The sequence below is a fragment of the Oryzias latipes genome, chromosome 8 (assembly GCF_002234675.1).
Source record: "Oryzias latipes chromosome 8, ASM223467v1".
Taxonomy (NCBI): domain Eukaryota; kingdom Metazoa; phylum Chordata; class Actinopteri; order Beloniformes; family Adrianichthyidae; genus Oryzias; species Oryzias latipes.
The window spans coordinates 20,271,998-20,291,931 of record NC_019866.2 but is presented as its reverse complement, the minus strand read 5'-3'; the positions used below and the strand labels follow the sequence as shown (position 1 = coordinate 20,291,931).

Genomic DNA, 19,934 nt, shown 5'->3' with positions numbered 1-19,934 from the left:
GAAAACTGTTTGTTCTGGACCCAGTCTGCTTAATTCGGTCCGGATGGAGCTCTGAACCTTGCATTTGGTCTGTATTGAGACTGCCAAGCGGCCTTTCCTGTTTCGAACCAAAGCTTATGAACAAAACCACGACAATCAAAATCTGTTCATTCATTGGTCAGGAATTATGATGGCGGGACAAAGCAGCTAGAGGCAGAAATTATGAAAGTCCTGCGCTTTGCAGTTCTTCTTGGTGTAGTTAATTTAAACTTTATATTTTGCTGATTGTTTTAAACGCCTGTATCAACGTCAGGCACAACATATTTTACTGCTGCTTTGGTCCGGTGGAGTCCTGCTGCAGCGCGGTTTCTGGCAAGGAGACCTCTAAGAAGGCCCGCTGATAAGTGTTGATGACGTATAGATTGTCAGGAAAACAGTTAAAAGCAATTCATACCGCGTTAACCCTTGTGCTATCCTATGGGGTCAAGATGAGCATTGACGTGTTCTCCCTACCATGACAAAGGTGGATAAAGATGGAAAGATTTCATGTAATCCATGGACACCAGTGAAGATCACAAATCATTGAAGAAAAAAGGTTCAGCACACTGTCTAGTGTGTCTAGATGACCGAACTCCCAATGTTAACGTGCCTAGGATAGCACAAGGTTTTAAAGATGTTTTGATGAGCCTGCATTCATCCAATCAAATTTCAATGACTTGCTGCACGGTGGCGCAGTGGTTAGCGCTCTTGCCTCACAGCAAGAAGGCCTCCGGTTCAAGTCCCGGCTGGGGGACCTGAAAAACTACATCCACGGGGGACCTTTCTGTGTGGAGTTTGCATGTTCTCCCCGTGCATGCGTGGGTTTTCTCCGGGGTCTCCGGCTTCCTCCCACCGTCCAAAAACATGCTTCATAGGTTGATTGGCAACTCTAAATTTTTCCTAGGTGTGAGTGTGAGAGTAAATGGGTGTGTGTTTGTGGACATTCTACCCTGCGACAGACTGGCGACCTGTCCAGGTTGTCCCCTGCCTTCGCCCACAAGTGGCCGGGATAGGCTCCGGCAGCTCTGTGACCCCGAAAGGGAAAAACGGTCAAAAAAATGAATGACTGAATGAATGCTGTGTCTGATCGTTGTGGTGTTATGGCATTGTTTTGAGAGAATTCTGTTTAGGAACTACAAGGTAGCTTTTAGGATGATGTCACAGCAGCATGTGCCGTGTAACGAGATACAGAAAAGCATGTAAGAAGCGTTTTCAGCGGTTTTAAAATAAACATAACAAGTAAGGAGTTGGACCCTTTTTCCTCTTTGAAAACACGACAATCGTTGCTTTACGTTTGTTTGAGGCTCATCTGTTGCTACATTCTGACTGTGTTTAGATCACGTAATCACTGGCTAAGTTGGCTGTTTTGATTCAGTTGTTTCGCTCAGAGGATGGATTGTATTGAAACTCAGGAATCTCAGAGCAAACCGATTGGGACCATCTCCAAAGATGGGTCAGTGAGTGGTTCCAGGTCCCGGACCAGGGTCTGCTTCGGTGTATTCAGACTCAAAATTTGTTCCAGATTATCGGGGGAAACGAGCTCTGGTTTGCTTTAAGCAAACCAAATGTGTCCAGTCTGGATACACCCATAAATTCAAAAAAAGCATCTTCACAGGTCTTCCAAGACCTCTGGATTTGCTGTTTTGGAGCAGCTGACTAACTGCAGGAAGGCTGTGGAAATTACAGAGAGAGGAGTGGCAGAAATCTTGAAATGCTGCCTGGATTGTAGTGTTGTAACTGTATCTTGGCAACAAAAATTGCATGCATCGTTGACGATAGCTGAGGATGGAATGTGTACTATTTACAAAATAAATAACAGATCCTAACTGAAAGATAACTTTACGTGTTTGGTATATCTGCTTATAGGTGAGTCACCTAGATGAGGCCATCTGTTGATAACAGGCACAGATACTCCCTTTTTTTTTTAATCACCGACTCACCTTGCTGCTTTCATGTCTTATCTTTGTATTGGATTCTTCTATCGTAATTGCGTTTTTGCCGGACCTCTTCTACATAGTTGTAGTTTTCAGGCCTTTTCAACATTCATATCCACTTATAAAACAGCCTTTCATGCAACCTTGTGTGCATCAGATGTTTGTTGTTATGGCAATGCATAAAAAAAAAAAAAAAAAAAATAGGGGAAACTCCAGAAAAATATCCCCATGACTGTAACCCAAAGAAGTACAAAATACACTATAAATGTTTTTGGGTAAACACCTGAAATGTAGCTATTGAAATAAAAAGATCTCTTCAACTCTGAGCAGGTGAACGGCTGGTAAAGGGCTTTGGTGTTTTAAAGCCCTCAGTCCAAATTTGCATTATTCCACAATTGTACTGCAGCTTCCTGAAGATTTCAGGAGCTTATTGGTACATTGTAGAAATTCATGGAGCTTCGTGGAGCTTCAAGGAGCTTTATGGGGGTTTCCTGGGCTTTGTGGGGCTTCATGAAATGGGCCTTGACCAACATTGTTTTAGTGGATTGGGAATAATTTTTTTCCCAGCTGGACAGTGTTGTGCTCATATTAACATCTTGTGGAATGGAAGACCTTCACTGGTCAAAACAAACAAAGGTTCCTGTCAAACATTGATGCCTGATATCATTAAATCGCTGGAACACAAACACTTGTAAAAAGAGTAAAAGGTGTTCAATCTGTGACAACGGAAGAGCTCCTTAAAACTTCATGGATCTGTAACAGAATAATGTATCCATCCATCTATAATATTTAATCTTCAGAATCTTGTTGATGAAACTTAATTCATTTGTCATTCTATAAATGATGTCAGCATACAGATACAGTATCTAGGCCAAAATGTTTGGGAATTTAAATCAGAAAAAAATAATCATCAAATTGTTCACCATAGTAAATCAAATCTGAAAAACGTAAATTTTGAATTTGTATTAAATATTGAAGAAGTTGTCAGCAAACCCTACCTTTGTGTTAACCCCATCATGTTGTACATTGTTAATTTGCAACACACCCTCTAATCCAGGACTCCACTTAATTTAGCATCACCTTTAACAGAAAAAAAACCCCAAAACCAACAGTATATTTTTCATAAAACGGGCAAAAATCAAGCCGTGAAGGGGTTAACACTATGAACCTCCTGAAACAAAGTCCACAGGATCTGAGTGAAGAATGAGTTGACTCAGTCAAATGTGGGCGTGCTCATGAAGCTTTTTGTTTTTTTTCTCACTTATGACAGAAAAAAGTCAATATGGAGACTTATCGCATCTTATAATGTGCTGTTTTTCCCCCAAAAAGTTGGTTTAACATGAGAAATTCAAATGATCCAAAATAAATAAGAGGGTACTTGAAGCATTTTTAAGTGTATTCATAATTCATATACATATTGACAGGTTTGTTATACAGCATGTTTTTGATAATGTAACTGTTTCCTTTGACCTTTTTTTTTCTTTTATCTTTTGTACAAGAATAACAATAAAAAATGAGAAAGACGACACCATGTATGACTCACTTTGACATCAGATGGCAATGCTTGGTTTGAATGGATTCAGCGTCTGTGTGACCAAACGTCCAAACTGTTCAAAAGTCCTTGGTTTGGCTCAGTTCACTCTGGCCAGGAAGGCTGGCCCAGTCACAGGTGTGATGATGATGATGATGCATCCACGCCTCAGGTGTGTTAGTCAAAAGAAAGCCACATACAAAGTTTCACCTAGAACAACGTTTTTCAATGTCCTCCATCTTTTTTCTGTCCTCTTCATAAAGGTGGCAAACACTCGTCCACGGTTTTGCCTTTTCCTGCTGCCAAGTGTCTCTCCATCTCTTGTAACGTTTTGTTTTTGAAAAATAAGACTCTTCATCTAATTTTTCATGATTACTATCTGTACCGTAAAAACCCCCAGCGATGAAAAATAAGAACACTTTTCAAAAGGACCAAAACGGAATCAAAGACTCAGACATGTTTTTGTTTTTTTTCCTCACACGCTCCTTGTTCACTCATACAGGATTTTTTTTTTAAAGGCAACAGATGTCCGTTCTCCAAGGCAATAATGTCTTTGTGGTAAACTTGACCCTGACATTCCAGACATCATCACTTCTTCTTCTCTAGGAATGCAAAACAAAACCTTTGACTAAATACAATGCGAGATACATCCGTTTCCTTTGATATGAGTAAATACTAGCAAGGATACAAAATGATAATAAGGACTAAAGTAATAACTGGACACCCAACTTTCTCCCAGTTCACTTATTCAAAGCAAACAAAAAAAAGAGAAACGATATTGTAGATGATGTTAAACAAGAGGCAAAAACTCTAAAGGGCGTCTGAGAAATGAAAATAAGCCTAGAGAGAAGGTCTGTTTCTTTTGTTCTTGGTATAAAAGTTCCTTTAATTCCTTTGTTGGTCTTGATGTCTCATTTCATCCCACTTTGATCAAAGTCTCTTTCTTGTTCCTCTGTGTTTTTGTCCTTTTTTTTTAAAGATCAATGTAAAAAAAAAAGAAAAGAAATCTGTTCTCCATTGTCTTGAATGTAAATAATGCTGATTCCGGTAAAGAAATTGTACATTCCCTTTAGTTGATCTCCTGCAAAATGCCAGTCCAGCATCGTCCCGCCTTCCAGACTCTCATTGTCCAATGTAACCTAGAAGAGAAAAAAAGTTGGTTTCATTTCAAAAACCAAAGTCGGTTCATTGAGGATCTAGCTGTATTCCTACGTACACAAATGCAAAGAAACTTTTCTGCTGAACAATTTCTAGACAGAATAAAAGGAAATTCACAGATTTAAATGAGCACTGGGCCTGATTGAAACCGTTACCTGCAGCTTTTTGATAGCAAGCTTCAGGCGTTGATGCTGCAAAGCAAATACACACTCAAGCATAACAACAGTGTGAAGGCAAAGCAAACAACCAAACATCTCTCTGTGTTGATGAAGAGGAGGCTGGTTGTTCTTCTCAGTACTGAGCAGCAGATGGGTAACTCCAGGCAACATTTACCCAAGTACATTTTTGCTCTCAAAAGTATTTTAATAGTACCATCCTTAACACTTTATTTGAGTAAATTATTACTTAAAAAATAATACCTTTGCTCAGTAACAAGGGGCTACAGCGTTTCCTCGCTTATCGCGGAGGTTATGTTCCAAAAATATACTGCGATAGGTGAACTCTATGAAATCTATCTATATATATCTCACCCAAGCTCGGGTCCTCTACCAGAGGCCTGGGAGCTTGATGTAGATATATATATTTTTTCTCTTTTTTACAGAGGTAAGACAGAGGGAAAAAGTGTGGGGGGGGGAGGGGGGGGGGAATAGAAGAAAAAGAGAGAGGGGGATAAAGTAAGGGGATACGAGTGCCAGACTGCTAATTTGAGTGGGTTATGGTTTTAAGTTTCACAACATTTAAGATAGATCAGCTAGAAAGAAAAATATTACATCCAAGAAAGAAATTCTGACACTAAGAGAAGTTGGTGTAACTGACCATGTGGGGGTGTTTTCAGACACACAACCAACTTCCTGTTTGTTCATCAGCAGTGATGTAAGGCAGATAAACATCTAACCTTAAAAAACAAAATCAAAAACAGGAATTCAGGAAAAAAAAAGTAAAAAAAAAAGCCTTGATGCTATTTCTTAAGATCATTACATTTTTCATTTTACTATCTGGAAAATTTCGTTGTTGCTTATTTTGCTCCTCCTCAAGTGTTTTTTTAATATTATTTGATTTTTATTTCACTCCTAAATTCTAAGTTTGGATATTCTAGGGAGGCGTGTCTTCTGGCATATGACCAATCAGTTTTGGTGGAGGATCCACATCCCTGCTTTTTTACCAGTAGGATCTTCCTGTCAGCCTTTCCAGTGTTAGGGGCCTTATATGAGCCGTGTTTCTACGGTAACACTATCTTTATGAGGAAGAACTGTTTCCACTTCAAACCTTAGACTCACGGATCAAAGGCAGGAGGAGCCAAGCATTTCTGCTTCCTAAGAACACAACATGAATACGAGTCTATCAGGAAGCATTTTCAGAAAAATCTAAGACATGTTTTTGTAAATGAAGCACAAAAGTATCTGACAAATCAAACTTTATTACAATTAAAATTCCCCCAAAGCTCCCTGCTTCATAGATGCTGAAACGCCTTTCATAAGGATTGTAAAAATCCTGCAATGATAAACTAAAAGAAGATGGGATGGAGCGCGTTTCTATGGTGACAGGCTGGTTTGAATGTGATGGAACAACAGATGTGAGGACATCGGGGTCACATCAATGAGTGCTGCATAAACAGAATCCTGAACACCAGCCAGGATTTATAAAGGAGGACAGTTGTGAAACTTTACACATCAAAACCCAACAAAAAAAACCCAAACATGTAGTTTTACATGTTAAAATGTTGCTTCTGTTACTGAGAAAACTGAAGTGAATGGCTGTTCAACATGACTGGCTGACTGTCTTCTCCAGAAAAGAAGGGTTTCATAAACAGAAAAAGAAGAAAATGACTATTAACTAACAGATACTTCAAATCTAAGTCTACTATTTAGACTTTTAGAGTCGCTATGATGGTGTGACTGTGACTGTTAAGTGCTTTGAGTCTTTCTGAATACTTTCTGTATGCTTTATTTACTATTATGCGTCGGCTGTAACTTGAACCTGTCAGAAATGATTTTAAATCTTCCAAATATCCTTTTTTTTTCTTTTTAAATTAAAATACAGGAAGTAACCCAGCTAAGTGTTTTTGTTCTGTCTTTTAGCTAAATTTGGATGACAGTAACTCATGAAATTATCATTTATTTTGAACAGCTTCAAAATAATGAAACCGAAAGAAAAAGTAATGCTTTCAAATGTCTTTAAGTCAAAATAGTCAACTAACCGGTTTGCTTTTCAGACAAGAGCTGAGTGACTTCAAATAGAACCCAACGGGTTATTCAGCTTTAAAAGGCTTTTCTGAATTTAGTCACATTTCTTTACGTTATGCTGTATTCGTTAATTGCCACGCTGAGATGAAAGCCTGTCAGAAGATCTGGCAGCCTGTCCATTGTCTCATCTGTCTCTGAGATGTCCCCTAAAGTCTGAGGCTGTGGTGGGTCAGAAGAGGATGCTGCTGAAACTGGAATCCATCATGGACACTCATCTTCATCATCATCCTCTGCATCATGGCTGCACTGAGGAGCTCCCTGCAGGAAGGAGCGCTTTCACAGATCTTTCTTCCTGTCAGCTAGACTCTAGACAATAAATATTGGTTGTATTCATTTTTTTAAATGTACATTTGTTATTTATTCTTGATCTGCTGTTTTTGTAATAGAGCTATAACAAGATAATTTCCCTTTGAGGGACTAATAAAGTTTTATAAAATATATATATATTTTTTTCTTTGTCGATATTTTATCTTTTGTGCTTTTATTTTGTCTGTTCCAAAGTGCTTTATAAATAAAGATGAATTTGGTTTGGAGATAGCTGAGCACACGACGACACAAAAGCATCAAGAAGAGCTTGAACTCACAGATCCCAGGTTCAAGTGTGTCTTCTTTCTCTCCGGTTTCCTCAGCCTCTCTCTGACTGCTCCACAGCCTTGGCTGGCCGGAGGCTTTGGATAAACTGATTTAAGACAAATAGCATTAATGGGATGGCGTGAAACTTCATACAAAGAAAAATGAGGATCATCAAAGAACTACATAAATGAAAACCAACCTCTCCTTTTTTACCTTGTGCTTCGGACACCTCAAAGAGAAGTTATCCTCATTCAGAGCACAATCTGGAGAAAAGAAAGCATGTAAACTTGTTAGAGAATATTTGAAATAATTTAAATCAGTTTGATCTTACGTCTGGGTCGGAGCCACTGCATTCTTCACATCTACCCACCTGCTTCAATGGCACAAAGGTAGTGATAGCGTAGTGTGCAGCCTTTGCTGTAGCAGCCCAAAGTCGAGCCGAGCATCTCACAGTATGAGCAGCTCTGAGTGCAAGGGGCACATGAAAAAATGTTTCAAGGTTGGGACAGAAAAAAACTCAAGAGCTCAACCAGAAGCTCACAAACTTCACAAGACACACAAATGGCTCAAAGGCTGCAAAAGGCCACACTTACCGTCTCTCTGGCGCCATCTAGTGCCTCCTGGAGGCCGTACAGTCGGCCATTGACGAGGTACACTCCACTGGTCCACACTATACACCCTTCGTGTACCCATAGTTCCTCTGGATCCAGGGGCATCTGGGGCAGCTGTGCAAGTTGTGCCAAAGGTCCCAGGGAGTCCAAGGCGGGTGGAGGGGGCTGAAAGGGTAGGGATGCCTTGCTGTTGGAGGGCACCATCCTGGGGGAATCTTCCCGGGACTTGTGTCTTCTTTTGAAGCGGGGATGGGAAGTCAGCTTTCTGTGTTGAGCGCGCTGCTGAGCTTCATCTGTGGGCTGTTTCTGTGACTGCTGCGGCTCAATTTCAATATCTGGCTCTCTTTTGAGCTCAGGGATAGGTCGGCTATCCACATTCGCATCCCAGGTCACAGATGTTTTTACGGTGGAAGAGGAGGAGGACGAGGAGGAAGATGAAGTGGCGTTAAAAAGCTTGCTGGCCATGAACATCAACTCCTCTGTTCCAGCCGGGGAGGCCGTACTTACTGCAGGAGTCAGGTTTAAATCTAGGCTGTTGGCGTCAACACTGTGGGGTTTTGTGTCTTGGTTTGTGCTGGAAGCATTGGAGCTCGTGTCTGAATTTGGTCCAGTTCTGCCTGTGCTGGCCTGACCCTGTCTGATCTGGGGCTGGTTCTTAGGCAGCTTTGCAGCATATTCAGCTGGATAGTACGGCCCATAGAGATCTCCCAGGTGTTTATAATTTGCCCATTTTTGACACAGGCAGCAGAGCAGGCGGCCTGAGTGGTTACTCTCTGTTATCACCGGGCCTGAAATGACATAACCAGAGGAGGGAAGGGCTTTGCCTGTTTGAAGCGTGGTTTCTACTTCGTCTGTGTCTCTTTTCTCCGTTTCTCTGTCTCGCCTGGATACCTGAGAGGAAAGCGCTGAGGTCAGGAGGGAATCTATTCCACTCCCGCTGGCTTTCCCTCCGACTGCACTGCGCTCCCCTTTCATTTTGTCCTCCTCTGCATTAACAATGGTACACACTGCCCCGATCTCTGGCACTTTTTTCTCCACGTGTATGTGTGGGATAAACGGGCCTCTTCTGTTAGGATCCAGGAAAACTTGGATTCCTCCACCCCCCACAGCTTCATCAGGGTCCTCTTTGGCCACCGATGGTGTCGGAGGGACAGCCACTCTTCTTCTCCTCCTCTGTCGGCCTCTCGCTTCCGAGGGCTCGTCTTTCACTCCTCTGCGTCTGCGGCGTGCAGCTTTCGCCTCGGCTTCTGGCTGCGTGTCCTCGCTCTCCACATCTGCTTTCACCACCTGGGTTAGAACGGGTGGGTCTGGCGGTGGAGTGCTTTCGCTCTCTGGCAGAGTGGGTGCTGTGGGGGTGGCGCTGCTGCTGGCAGGCTGTGCTGCTGCTGGGAGTGTGGGAGCAGCTGGAGTGGACACGGGTGGAGCTTGAGGAGCACTCGGAGTGGTGTTCTGCATCTGGACTGGAGCCTGGGCCTGTGTTTGAACTTGGTTCTGAGCCCGTTTTTGTTTATTCACGCTCCCCACGGGCCGGCCCTTTTTCTTTCCAGAAGGGAAATAGCCTTTAGGCACAAGATTCTCCAGAGGCTTGGAGTCTTGCGGCGACAGACTGGATCTTTGAGACATCTGATGTTGTCTGTTCAGCATGTGTCCTTGGTGGGGAGGGGTGGTCCCGTAGTAGTCACTGCCAGGGTAATCGTCAAATCCCATGCCAGTTTCTTGAAGTTTCTGCCGAAGAAGGTTAGCAGCAGACTGCTCCCCTCTTCGTGTCTCCAGCTGCTGATAAGTGTTGGTGAAATGCTGAATATCGGACAGGGCGGATGAAGACGGAGGGGGAGAGCCCTGGACCGGGCGAGGAAGCGGGGGAGGAGGGGGTAAAGGTCCGAGCAGAGCAAAGTCTTCCTTGTCACCAGACGCTGAAGCGACAGCGGCTCCCAATCCAAAATCAAAATCTTGTTTGATGACTTGAGGTGTCTGATGGGGTTCACAGGTGTAGGCAGGTGGAGCTAAAGTGTCATCAACACCTCGAAAAGGAATCATTTCGTTTAGCGAGTGACTTTCCTCCATGTAACTATCATCCCCTCCGGCAGCCCTGGAGAAATGTCCCAAGTCTGGCTCCTGTGGGTCACTGAATGCTGCCATTTCTGATTGAAAGCCCGGGTAATGGTTGGACTCATCATCTGTATGCCCTACTGGCTTTTTAATATTTGGGGTGATCTTCTGCACTATTGCCTCCAGCTTCAACCCTCTTCCTTTTCTGGAAGGGATAGCCTTGGTGTGACCACTTGATGGAGACAGAGGTTGTGAAAAAGTGGTCTCTCCTGCCAGAGGGGAAGAGAGCCTGGGACATGGCATATCTGAGCTGGATGGGTCATCTTCTTGGTGATGGCTGGGTTCTGGTTTAACAGCAGGAGAGTGGTTTAAGTTTGTATTTACTCTCTGCTGAGAAGAATCCTGGAGTTGTCTTTTGGCAGGAATTGGAGAGATAAAAGAGCGAACCCTCCTCCTTAGCATTAGTGGGTTTGTGTCTCCTGAAACGCCAGCTTTAGTGTGACGCTGTAGCTGTGGGTGAGTGGAGTTTGTATCGGCTCGAAGCTTAGTGGAGCTTGGAGGAGGAGGCTGGCAGGGATGTTTGGCCTCCTCTGGGCCGCTCTTGGAGACCTCAGGTTCAGCAGCGTTTTGGCTATGAGGAATTTTTGGAGGGACGGGGCCGTGTGAACTTCTGGGAGCAGAGGATGGAGGTGGAAGTGAAGGGGAGGGTTGCATTCTGTAGTAAGAGTCCCCTTCCATCATTCGGACGCCGTCTCCTCCGCTGTGAGCTGAATCCCACATTTTCATATCATAGTAGCCGCTTTGATGATGGAGCGACGCGTTGCCGGCAAGTTGCTCACTGGGCATGTCGGTTCCTTGCTGTCTTTGCTCTGACTGGGAGGCTTTGTGTCTTCCAGGAGAAGAGCCAGGCTGCATGATCATCATCTCCTTAAAAGGTCTGTTCATGGCTTTGACCCAGTCACTCATTTCATGCGGGTGATGAGGAAGGCCACGGGGGTGTGGATACATGTGAAGCTTGTTTGTGGCTTGAGACTGAGGGGGTAAATGCTGGTATGGATGGTGAGAGGGAAAATGCGGATTGTTACGTGACCTCATACTGCCTTCTCTTGTATCTCCATATCGGAATCCAGGAAAAGTCCTGCTGCTAGTTGACAGATCAACACCGTGAAGATATGACTGATGTCTTGATGGTGAAGACAAAGGATTGGTGCTTACAGAGTGAGAGGCCATTGGATTCATATCCACGCTGCTTCGCCCGAAGGGGTCAGCAGCCATCTCAGCCGATGAATGGGCGGATTTGGACGGATACTCCACGTCATTTTCACTAACTTCACTGCTAGAATGATGCTTAGCTTGTACGTTTACAGCCTCCATTCCAGCCTCTTTTGACGCCGCTTCTATTTTCCCAACTTGCCTCTCTTTAGGATCCTTTTTACTCAGATCATTGGCTGCTGCTGGAGAGGAAAATTGCTGTTGAATCACAGAGGCTCCGCTCTGACTTTTTTCCCTTCCACCCTCCCTGTCCCTCTCCGGTGTGCTGCGTCTCTTTGGCGACACATCACATATGACAGAGCGCCTCTCTGATGGGGCTAATGTGGAGCCTGATGATTTCTGAGCCTCACTTTGACCAATGGAGCCAGTTATCGGCTCTGGCTCTTGCAAAAGGAGCTCCTGCACAGCAGAAGAGGTAGTGGGAAAATTAGATAATACTTTTTTATGAGGCAGAGAATAGTCGGCTAAGTTTATATGTTTGGGAGGAGTGTGCTGGGACTCTTGTAATAAATGACTGTGGGAGACACCTGCCTCTGTTTTTTCTATATTTTGAGGAACCTTAGCATTAGACACTTCTGTTTTGACCGAAGATTGTAGATCTATTGCCTCATTTCCATGCCTCTGGTTTGGGGGCTTTCCTGAGCTGTCCATGTGGGCAGAATAAGCCGAACCCTCAGATAATCCACTTTGCATTCTTGTGCCCTCAGTCATGCCAAACTGGTGCCTGCTCGAAAACTGCTGCTGCATTTGATGATGGGCAGGAAAGGCCTGCTCTGGTCTACCGTAGCGTCTATCTAAATTGTAACCCTGAAGAACTTCTTGCAAAAGACTTTGGAATGGCTGCATCTGGGAATTTTCTTCCTGACCTTTAGGTCCGGCACCTTGGCCCCTCTTCACCAAAGCCTCGGCTACAGACCCGGATTCTTTCGGATGCATGGGACCATAAGCAATCTGCGACTGTTGGTACCCCAAGTATCTGGGGTTTGGTTCCATTCCACCCGCAGGTCCAGGCCTCACTCTGCTCTTCATGGACAAATCTGAGCCATATGTGGACTCTGGATATGAATATTTATGTGGGGCAGACTGGGGAGGGTTTTGAGATCTTCCAGAGTTTGATTTTGGGTGGTGGGAGGAATAAAGACTCAGGTCTACACCTTCCTCCCCGTTATGACTGCTTGACTCCCTTGAGTGTGGCTGTTTCTCCTCCACACAGTTGTCTTGGTGATGCTTCCTCTTTTCAGCATGACTTCCTTCAGAACGAGCCGAGACGATCACACCGACGCCGCTTGTGTTTTGTTGCTCCTCTGATGTGCATTTGTCCTTCTTCTTATTACTATGTGAATTGGATGCGAAGTGCAATCTATTTTCTTTGTCCTGGTCACTTTGAATATTGACTTCTGCATCTTGCTGCATTTGGCTGCTGACCTTCTGGGTTTTCTCAACAGCAGTTTCATTTTCAGTTTTTATCTCCCCACCACTGTTGTCATTATATGTCAAACCGCTTTGTGAGACGCAGTTGGACTGAGAAGGAGGAATACTGGAGACAGTAAAGGCTGGAGAAGAGGAGCCTGCTGATGATAATTGCTGAGTTGGAGCATTTTCTGACGTCTGACACCTAAAAGATGGAGATGATGGTGATGGGGATGGAACGTTAGCTTCATTTAATTCTGTTTCTGTCGCAGATGTTTCTCTTGGTGGTATATCAGAGGATTTAATATTTAATGGCTCCCCAGTCTGTGTTTGAATATAGCAATTAGTCTCTGAACCACTGCTCGCACCACTCATCTGCCTCACTCTCTGATGTTCTCCTTCAGAAAGCTGCTCTTCTCGCTCCATCTTGGTCCCTGAACAGGCTCCACCTGATGCTAAGGAAGAGTCTTCATCAACACCAACATCAAGGGTGGCGCCATCAGAGGTCCCGGCTACGCTTCCATCTTTGACTGTGCTAGCACTCGAGGCAATACTTTCATTTCGACTCCTTGGTAGAGACTGAGGAACAGTATGTGGGCCCGGCTGCATCTGTCCCATATCTTTCTTCTTTTGCGAGAGTACTGTGTTGGTGAGGAGCATGTGCTGAACAGTGTTTGGTATATTAGCTACTTGTGAGCTCAAGGCATTGAGACTATTCAGACCAGCATCTTGCATTTTATCAAGCGCAGAAGCCGAATACTCCTCACGGGATGCGATCCCCACACCTCGACTCATTTTGCTGCGACCAGTTGGAGGAAGACCGCTCCCTCCGACAGAAGTCACACTGAGAGCTTTATGGCTGCCACTACTACCAGAACTACTGATGCTGCTATTTGAGTTGGGTGTGGGGCTCAACTGAGGCATGGTCTGCAGTAATCTACCTTGACTATGGCTGCTACGGGGGTTTGACGAAGGAGGATGCGAAGAACCAAGACCTGGGGGGTTTGCGTGTGCATCTGGAATCCCCATCAATGGGGACGGAGAGGAGCTACAGCTTGGTGAATGCAATGCAGAGGCAGCTGGAGAGGGGTTGGAGATTGGGCTAAAGTTTTGGTTGATCTGGGTTTGCTGTGCGCTGGGATTCATTGGGGATTTTGCTATGTCTTGAGATGCTGGTTGAGTTATACTAGTGCTAGAGGCTTGATGATGCTTCACATAAGCAGAGCTTGGAGATGGACCCTGGTGCTGCATTTTGAGAGGGGTGTCATAAGCTGGACCTAAACTATGCTGCGAGTTGCGGTGCTGTAGCGTGGCTTGCTTGTGAAGTGACTGTGGGGAATATCCTGGATAGTTTGTAGCGTGGTAACTCTGTGGAACAGTCTCTGTTAGTCCCACATTGTTAGCAGCAACTGAACTTGACACAGAGTTTAAGCTTGAGTTGACACTGGGAGAACTGTTGACTTTGGGATCAAAGCCAGTGTTGGCAGCTCCATCCAGATATCGCTGAAGAGGAGGGCTATACATTCCTGATGACCCTGTGGAGGCTCCACCCTGTGGAGAGTACTGTGGGTACTGTGGGGTCATCCTGTGCCCGGAGTGTGGATAGCTTCGATGTTGCTGTCCATGGTGGACAGCAGGGAAATTCTGCCCGTGCTGGCGGTGTTGCATCTGAGCTCCTGGCACTGGCTGCATTGAAGGGCTCTGATTCATACTATACTGATGAGAAGGAGAGAAGGCTCCTGCACCTCCACCCGATCCAACACTTGAAGCATAGTCTACTGGATAAGGCGACATCAGGCCAGAAGACGGGGCAGAACTAGGTCCAGGGTGCCGGTACTGGTGGGATATATGTCCATCAATACCGGGATACCCAAAACCTCCGCCATAACTCATCCCTCCCCGTCTGTGTCTGTCCTTTCCACCCATTGAAAAATAATAATCCATAGCGTCCTTCCTGTAGGGGTTGTTGCTGCCGCCGCCGCTGTGAATGTTACCCTGTGTTGGAGTTGGCTCCAGAACTCCTCTGCTTCTGGCACTGTAGCTAAGCATGTGGCTGGCCTGACCTGGGTGGGGAAGGCCTCTGTGCATGCTTTGCTGTTGCATCCCCACATAATCATCTGTCATCCTTGGGGAGATCTGGGGCTCAGTCGGCTGAGGGGGATATGAAGGTCCACCCACACCTCTCCCACTAAACCCGGGGGGGAGGGTAGGAGGAGCCGGACTGTTCGAAAAATTCTGCATTATCTGTCCAAGGATTGGTTAAAAAAAACTGTCAGTGTCCGTTTGATGGTGGGAATGACTCAAATCAAAATCTGGAAAGTTTATGGCTGTCACGATTAAAAAAAAAAAAAAAAAGTTCACAGCCAGGCGGTAAAACAACCAAATCTTTTGAAATCCACTGAAGCAAAGACACATAAATGTTGTCTTTTTTGGAGCACAACGTGTAGAGGATGAGGTTGAACACTCATAAATTTTCTTCTTCTGCTTGCATTCAAACTTGATCTTCAAAAATGTTTTCAGAGACTTAACGCAGATTTCCAAAATGTGAATCCAAAGAAGTGAGAAGGCGTTATCATGATCCACATCACTAAACTTGAAATGTCTTTACATGGATCCACCGCACTGTGAAACCTCAACCCAAAGATGCTATTTTAGGATAAAACTGGGTTGAATTAATGTTTGATCATCTAAATCTTTAAAAAAGTACACTGCTTTGCTACGCTAACCAACCCTTCAGTTTGTCAACATTTGAAAGATTCCCTGGATTTGACTCACACCAGCGTGAGACAAAAGCTCCAGAAACAAAACTGAGTTTTGATTGCAGATCCTTTCTAAACACTCCAAGAGATAAAAACTCCATGGATGCCTTCGTCAGCTCTTGAAATGTTTCTCCAGATTCATGCAGGGTTGAGAAAAGTGTTTGGTCCGTACGTAGTTTGACTCCTTTTCCCCCTCTGACTTCAGAGTTTTCGTGGTGGTGGTATCTTCAGCATGCTTTCGCTTTTTTCTTCTTTTCCTTTTCCTTTATATCGTCATTTCAGCTTAAATAAATCCATGGAAAACCTGAGCAGAACAACTGTAATCCATTCAGTCCATCTCAGGTTCCATCAGCTCCCGTTTCTGTTCTCCGTCTTTCTTTTTCAGTCCATCCAAGCATGGAAGTTTTCTTTCCATGAGCAGCTGATCAGAGCTCTGCACAGTTCTGTAAAAACAAAAGACAAAACAACAAAAGGGTTAGAAAACAGAAAGCGCTTTTCAAATAAAGTTCACCGCAAAGAAAGCTCCGTTATATTTACATTTGGATAATCTTACTACAGAGTGAGTCAAACATTCCTTATTAGGGACATTCTTTAGCGATCAAATACAATATAATCACTTAAGTCCAAATGAAACGTAGATAGTTCTCCACAACAAGAGTAATGTAAACAATACTTCATGCAGTTCATTCAACCGGCTTAATTAAAAAGCCTTTCTAATGCTTCACTGTCTTTATGGTTCTGATTCTAATACGCTCTCTAAATGCAGCTTTTACGCAGACTGTGGCTGCAACATTACAAGCTTCAGCTGCTTCCTCCAGTTCATAAGAAGCCGCTTTGTTCAAGAGAAAAGTAGGAAACCGTTATGGCAACAAGGTGGATAAAAAAAATAAAGATTTCCTGGTAAACAAACAACCTGGTGGAGATACCATTCACCCCAAAGCTTAACCAAATGTCAACATGATAATAATTTGTTTTTAATAGAGCTTAAATGGATGCAAACAACCTTTATGGTATGTTTAACAGCCAGTAGAGATACAGCCTCCTTTGTCAGAAACAATTAGGTTATAAACTTACAAAGGCCACCTAATGACAAGTGATAACCTTTAGGGAAAACAAGCCAATAAAGAGAATAACAGCTGATCAAGAAATCCCACATGCAAGTCCAGTAAATCTTAGAGGGATGTGTGCAATGTAGATTAACATGCAGTCACTTATTAGCCCCTGTGTGGACGAATCTAATCACAACATCTCACTGGGGAAGGAACAGGCTCACGGAGAGTGCGGCGATCCCAAAAACGGGTCTGTCAGAACCCCAATAATCTCTGCTGGAGCCGTAATGAGTGTGAATGATGATCGGACGCTGGTTTAGTTTTATTTCTGTGTCACATCAACAAAGCTGTAGCCGTCGCTGCTACACATTAGCCGAAAACAGCGAGGTATACGCATTACAATTAGCCCTGGAAGGCTGCCTGTTCTCGGGCTAGCTTTAGCTCAAATACCTCAGACACTGCAAATTAAATATTCCAGCTAGCAACACAAGCTAGGCTAGAACCCCCTCGTTAGCATTTATTCCACCAGACTGGTCATATTTATTAACATTGTGAGCTGCTATAGTTCTAGCTGTAGAGGCAGCCGAGCAGCGTTTAGCTGCTAAAAGAGAGGTGATTAGGTGCAGATGTGACCCCTCCAGAAACCCACTCAGTGGGTTAGCTAGCCCAAATAACGTATTCTATCAAGCGAGTGGCGTTAAAAACTGCCGTCACGCAGACTGACATTATTTTCCTCGTATAAACATTTGCCAGGCAGAGGAAAGTCAGCAGGAGACAGGCTAGCTAACTCTCCCTGGATGCATACCTGAAAACGCAGCAATACGAGGCCCCACGAAGACTGAAAGGCTGTTCTGTGACAATCCCGCAGCTGTGGCAGGAAACCCCAGCCTCGAGTCGACCGCTCCGCCGCTCCCGCCTCAGCCTTCGGAGTCCAGACGACCCCGACCAGCGGCGGCGAGAATCCGGGGGGCCCCGTCACGACACCCACAATCCCGGGCCTTTCTTCCGATTTCCCCTCCTTTCTTCTTCTTGCTCCTTTCTTTTGTCCTCACCTCCAAAAATGATGGGAGCGGAGCACAATCGGGGCGCCTGTGGGTCCAAGCGAGGTCCACGCACCCCCGCCCCCTCCCCGCTCCTCTTGTTCCCTCTTTCACGCGCGCCGCTGAGGTGATTCCACCTTAACCACGCAAATCCCGCACATCTCTGGGCATGCAGCCTCCGTCCCCAGCCGCTAAAACAGCCATTCCATGCTTTGATCAGCGGCTATTCGTTTTCCTGTCAGACTACAGTTTTTTTTCCTCCCTCCTCGCAGCAGAAAGACCGCCTTGAAAATGCACACACTCATATTCCTGCACCCCCTCCCTCATCTTACTCCATCACATCGCTCCACCGCCCCTCCCACCATCAAGCTTTTGCTTGATAATTGATTTTCTTGTTTTTCTTCAATAAAATCTGGGATTATCCAAAAAGTGCAAATGCCTTTTGCAGCCATGGCCTCTTTTGTTAGAATTTTACGCCAAATGAAGGCAAAATAGACTCATGAAGCCATCAGGATGCATTCATGGTAGGGGTGTAACCATTCATTCATGCAACCATCCAGGACATCTTTGGCCAAAATATTTCACCACTGCGACTCAGAGATAAATACCTGGATACCAAACATTGCAGGTGAAGTTTTCCAGGTTCCTTGCATTTCTTGCGATTGATGAAGTATAAATTAAATCTGTGTACCAACAAGTAAATCAGAATGAATGGCAAATCCATTCACATTTTAGTTTCACAAAGCCTACTGTTGTTTTAATTGTATGATCACGTTTGCAAAATTCAGTGTTTCCACACATTGACTGTGATGATGACTTGATCGTTTTTGCTGCCATCATGTGTGTTGTCCGCTGTGATGTCACTTGATCGATTCTACGTTATCGTAAAACAAACTCAATCCAAATACCATTTTACAATATTGATATAATCGATTTGTTTTACTTGAAACAATTTTATAATGATATAGGTCGATTGGATTGATAACTTGCCTCAGTCAGATCAATCTGGTTGGATTGTAGAAATACGAATTCATTGATTAGGTTGATTAATCATTACATCCCATATGCATTGTGGAATGGGTGTCAATGTGAAAAGAATAAAAAAATTAGGTCTTCTATGAACAAAGCAAGACATCAGTGTGAAAAAAATGTGAAATAAACGTTGGTAGCATCATTCTCGTAAAGGTTAAATGCAAACCTAAAGGAGCCAAATTGCTTTGCAGAAGTTAAAAATGATAGCCAGCGCTCTGTTGACTGATGTCTCACTCAGCACTCTTAGAGCATCATTACTGCCAGAATAACAAGGGAGGTGCTAGAAAACAAAATGCTGCTCCCATTAAATTTATTGTGTTGTCTCTGGCTCTTCTTATCTGTACTCACACAGGGCCTGGTGAATGCAGCGCCGACCCGCTCACACACTCTCGTCACAGTAATGATGTGCCCTATGCCCTCCGTCCACGGCGCTGCACTTTTAATATACTGCAGGGTGTCACACATGCAGTCTCACTCACATATGCACTTCCGCACCAAACCAGAGGCACACAAAAGGCACACACGGGCAAAGGCAGACTCACAACCACTGAAGTCCAGTCTGTAATTCACAAATACCAGAATGCATCCACTCATTTAACCGGCCAATCACAGAAATACCATCTTTTTTCCCAACCAACAGGTCAATACATTTCATTCCTTTGCAGATACACGTCTAGTTCCATCATAGTTGCCATAGCAACTGCATCACAGAGCTTCAACTGGATAATTTTTAAGCTGCGTATCTTCATTTGATTTGTTTTGCCTTCTAATTTTCAAAAACGATTTAATCTAACCTCTACTGCTCTTTTGTTTCTTCTCTTTTGGTCGAATGGCTGGTCGTTCATCACCTGTGTACTTCTATTGCCAGAAGAAGTGAAAAAAGCTGAGAGGCGAGATAAAGGGGAATGATCCTCTGAGCCAGTAAGTCAGGCAGCCAGGCCTGTCCAATCAACAGGGACGCCTGCTGGGAAACAGTCAGACTCTTTCCATCACGGACAAGGTCACCACATCTTCCACAGAGGAGACTGAAAGAACACGGCTGCAGAAGAAACTCCCAATTTGAAACCAAATCAATATTGCATCTTTTATACAGAATACAACGTGTCAGTGCTTTGTTGTCTGTGTTGCATTTATTCCATTCAAAACCATGATAAAAAAAAATAAAAATGTATTCTAATCACTGTTTATCTTTAAAACTGCAAACGCAGATGTGTTTGCTACGTGATGCTGCTGCTGATTGACTCCTGCAGCGTTC

General features: G+C 44.2%; 1 protein-coding gene across 3 annotated transcripts; it reads right to left on the bottom strand.

Moving 5' to 3' along the window:
* Window positions 1–3,327: 3,327 nt before the first annotated feature.
* On the bottom strand, window positions 3,328–17,974 carry tcf20 (transcription factor 20). Of its 3 annotated transcripts, none has more exons than XM_011478523.3 (6): window positions 17,413–17,974; window positions 8,051–16,001; window positions 7,828–7,921; window positions 7,671–7,720; window positions 7,469–7,563; window positions 3,328–4,622 (listed from the first exon to the last, which is right to left on the bottom strand). In XM_011478523.3, the coding sequence occupies exons 2-5, from the start codon at window positions 15,038–15,040 to the stop codon at window positions 7,510–7,512; spliced, it is 7,188 nt and encodes a 2,395-aa protein (XP_011476825.1). In that variant the 5' UTR covers window positions 15,041–16,001; window positions 17,413–17,974; the 3' UTR covers window positions 3,328–4,622; window positions 7,469–7,509. The 3 variants fall into 3 exon arrangements, with proteins under 3 accessions (XP_011476825.1, XP_011476824.1, XP_020561122.1); XM_011478522.3 differs by having other exon boundaries at window positions 7,657–7,720; window positions 17,413–17,973; XM_020705463.2 differs by having other exon boundaries at window positions 7,657–7,720; window positions 17,660–17,973.
* Window positions 17,975–19,934: the final 1,960 nt, after the last annotated feature.

What these genes read in the sequence shown, in the direction of transcription:
- tcf20 (XM_011478522.3), bottom strand. Translation starts at nt 15,040, where the DNA reads ATGCAGAATTTTTCGAACAGTCCGGCTCCTCCTACCCTCCCCCCCGGG. An exon ending in TAGATGGCGCCAGAGAGACG is followed by an intron (nt 7,922 to 8,050) that starts GTAAGTGTGGCC and finishes CCTTGCACTCAG; the next exon opens with AGCTGCTCATACTGTGAGAT. An exon ending in CCTTTGTGCCATTGAAGCAG is followed by an intron (nt 7,721 to 7,827) that starts GTGGGTAGATGT and finishes TCTTTTCTCCAG; the next exon opens with ATTGTGCTCTGAATGAGGAT.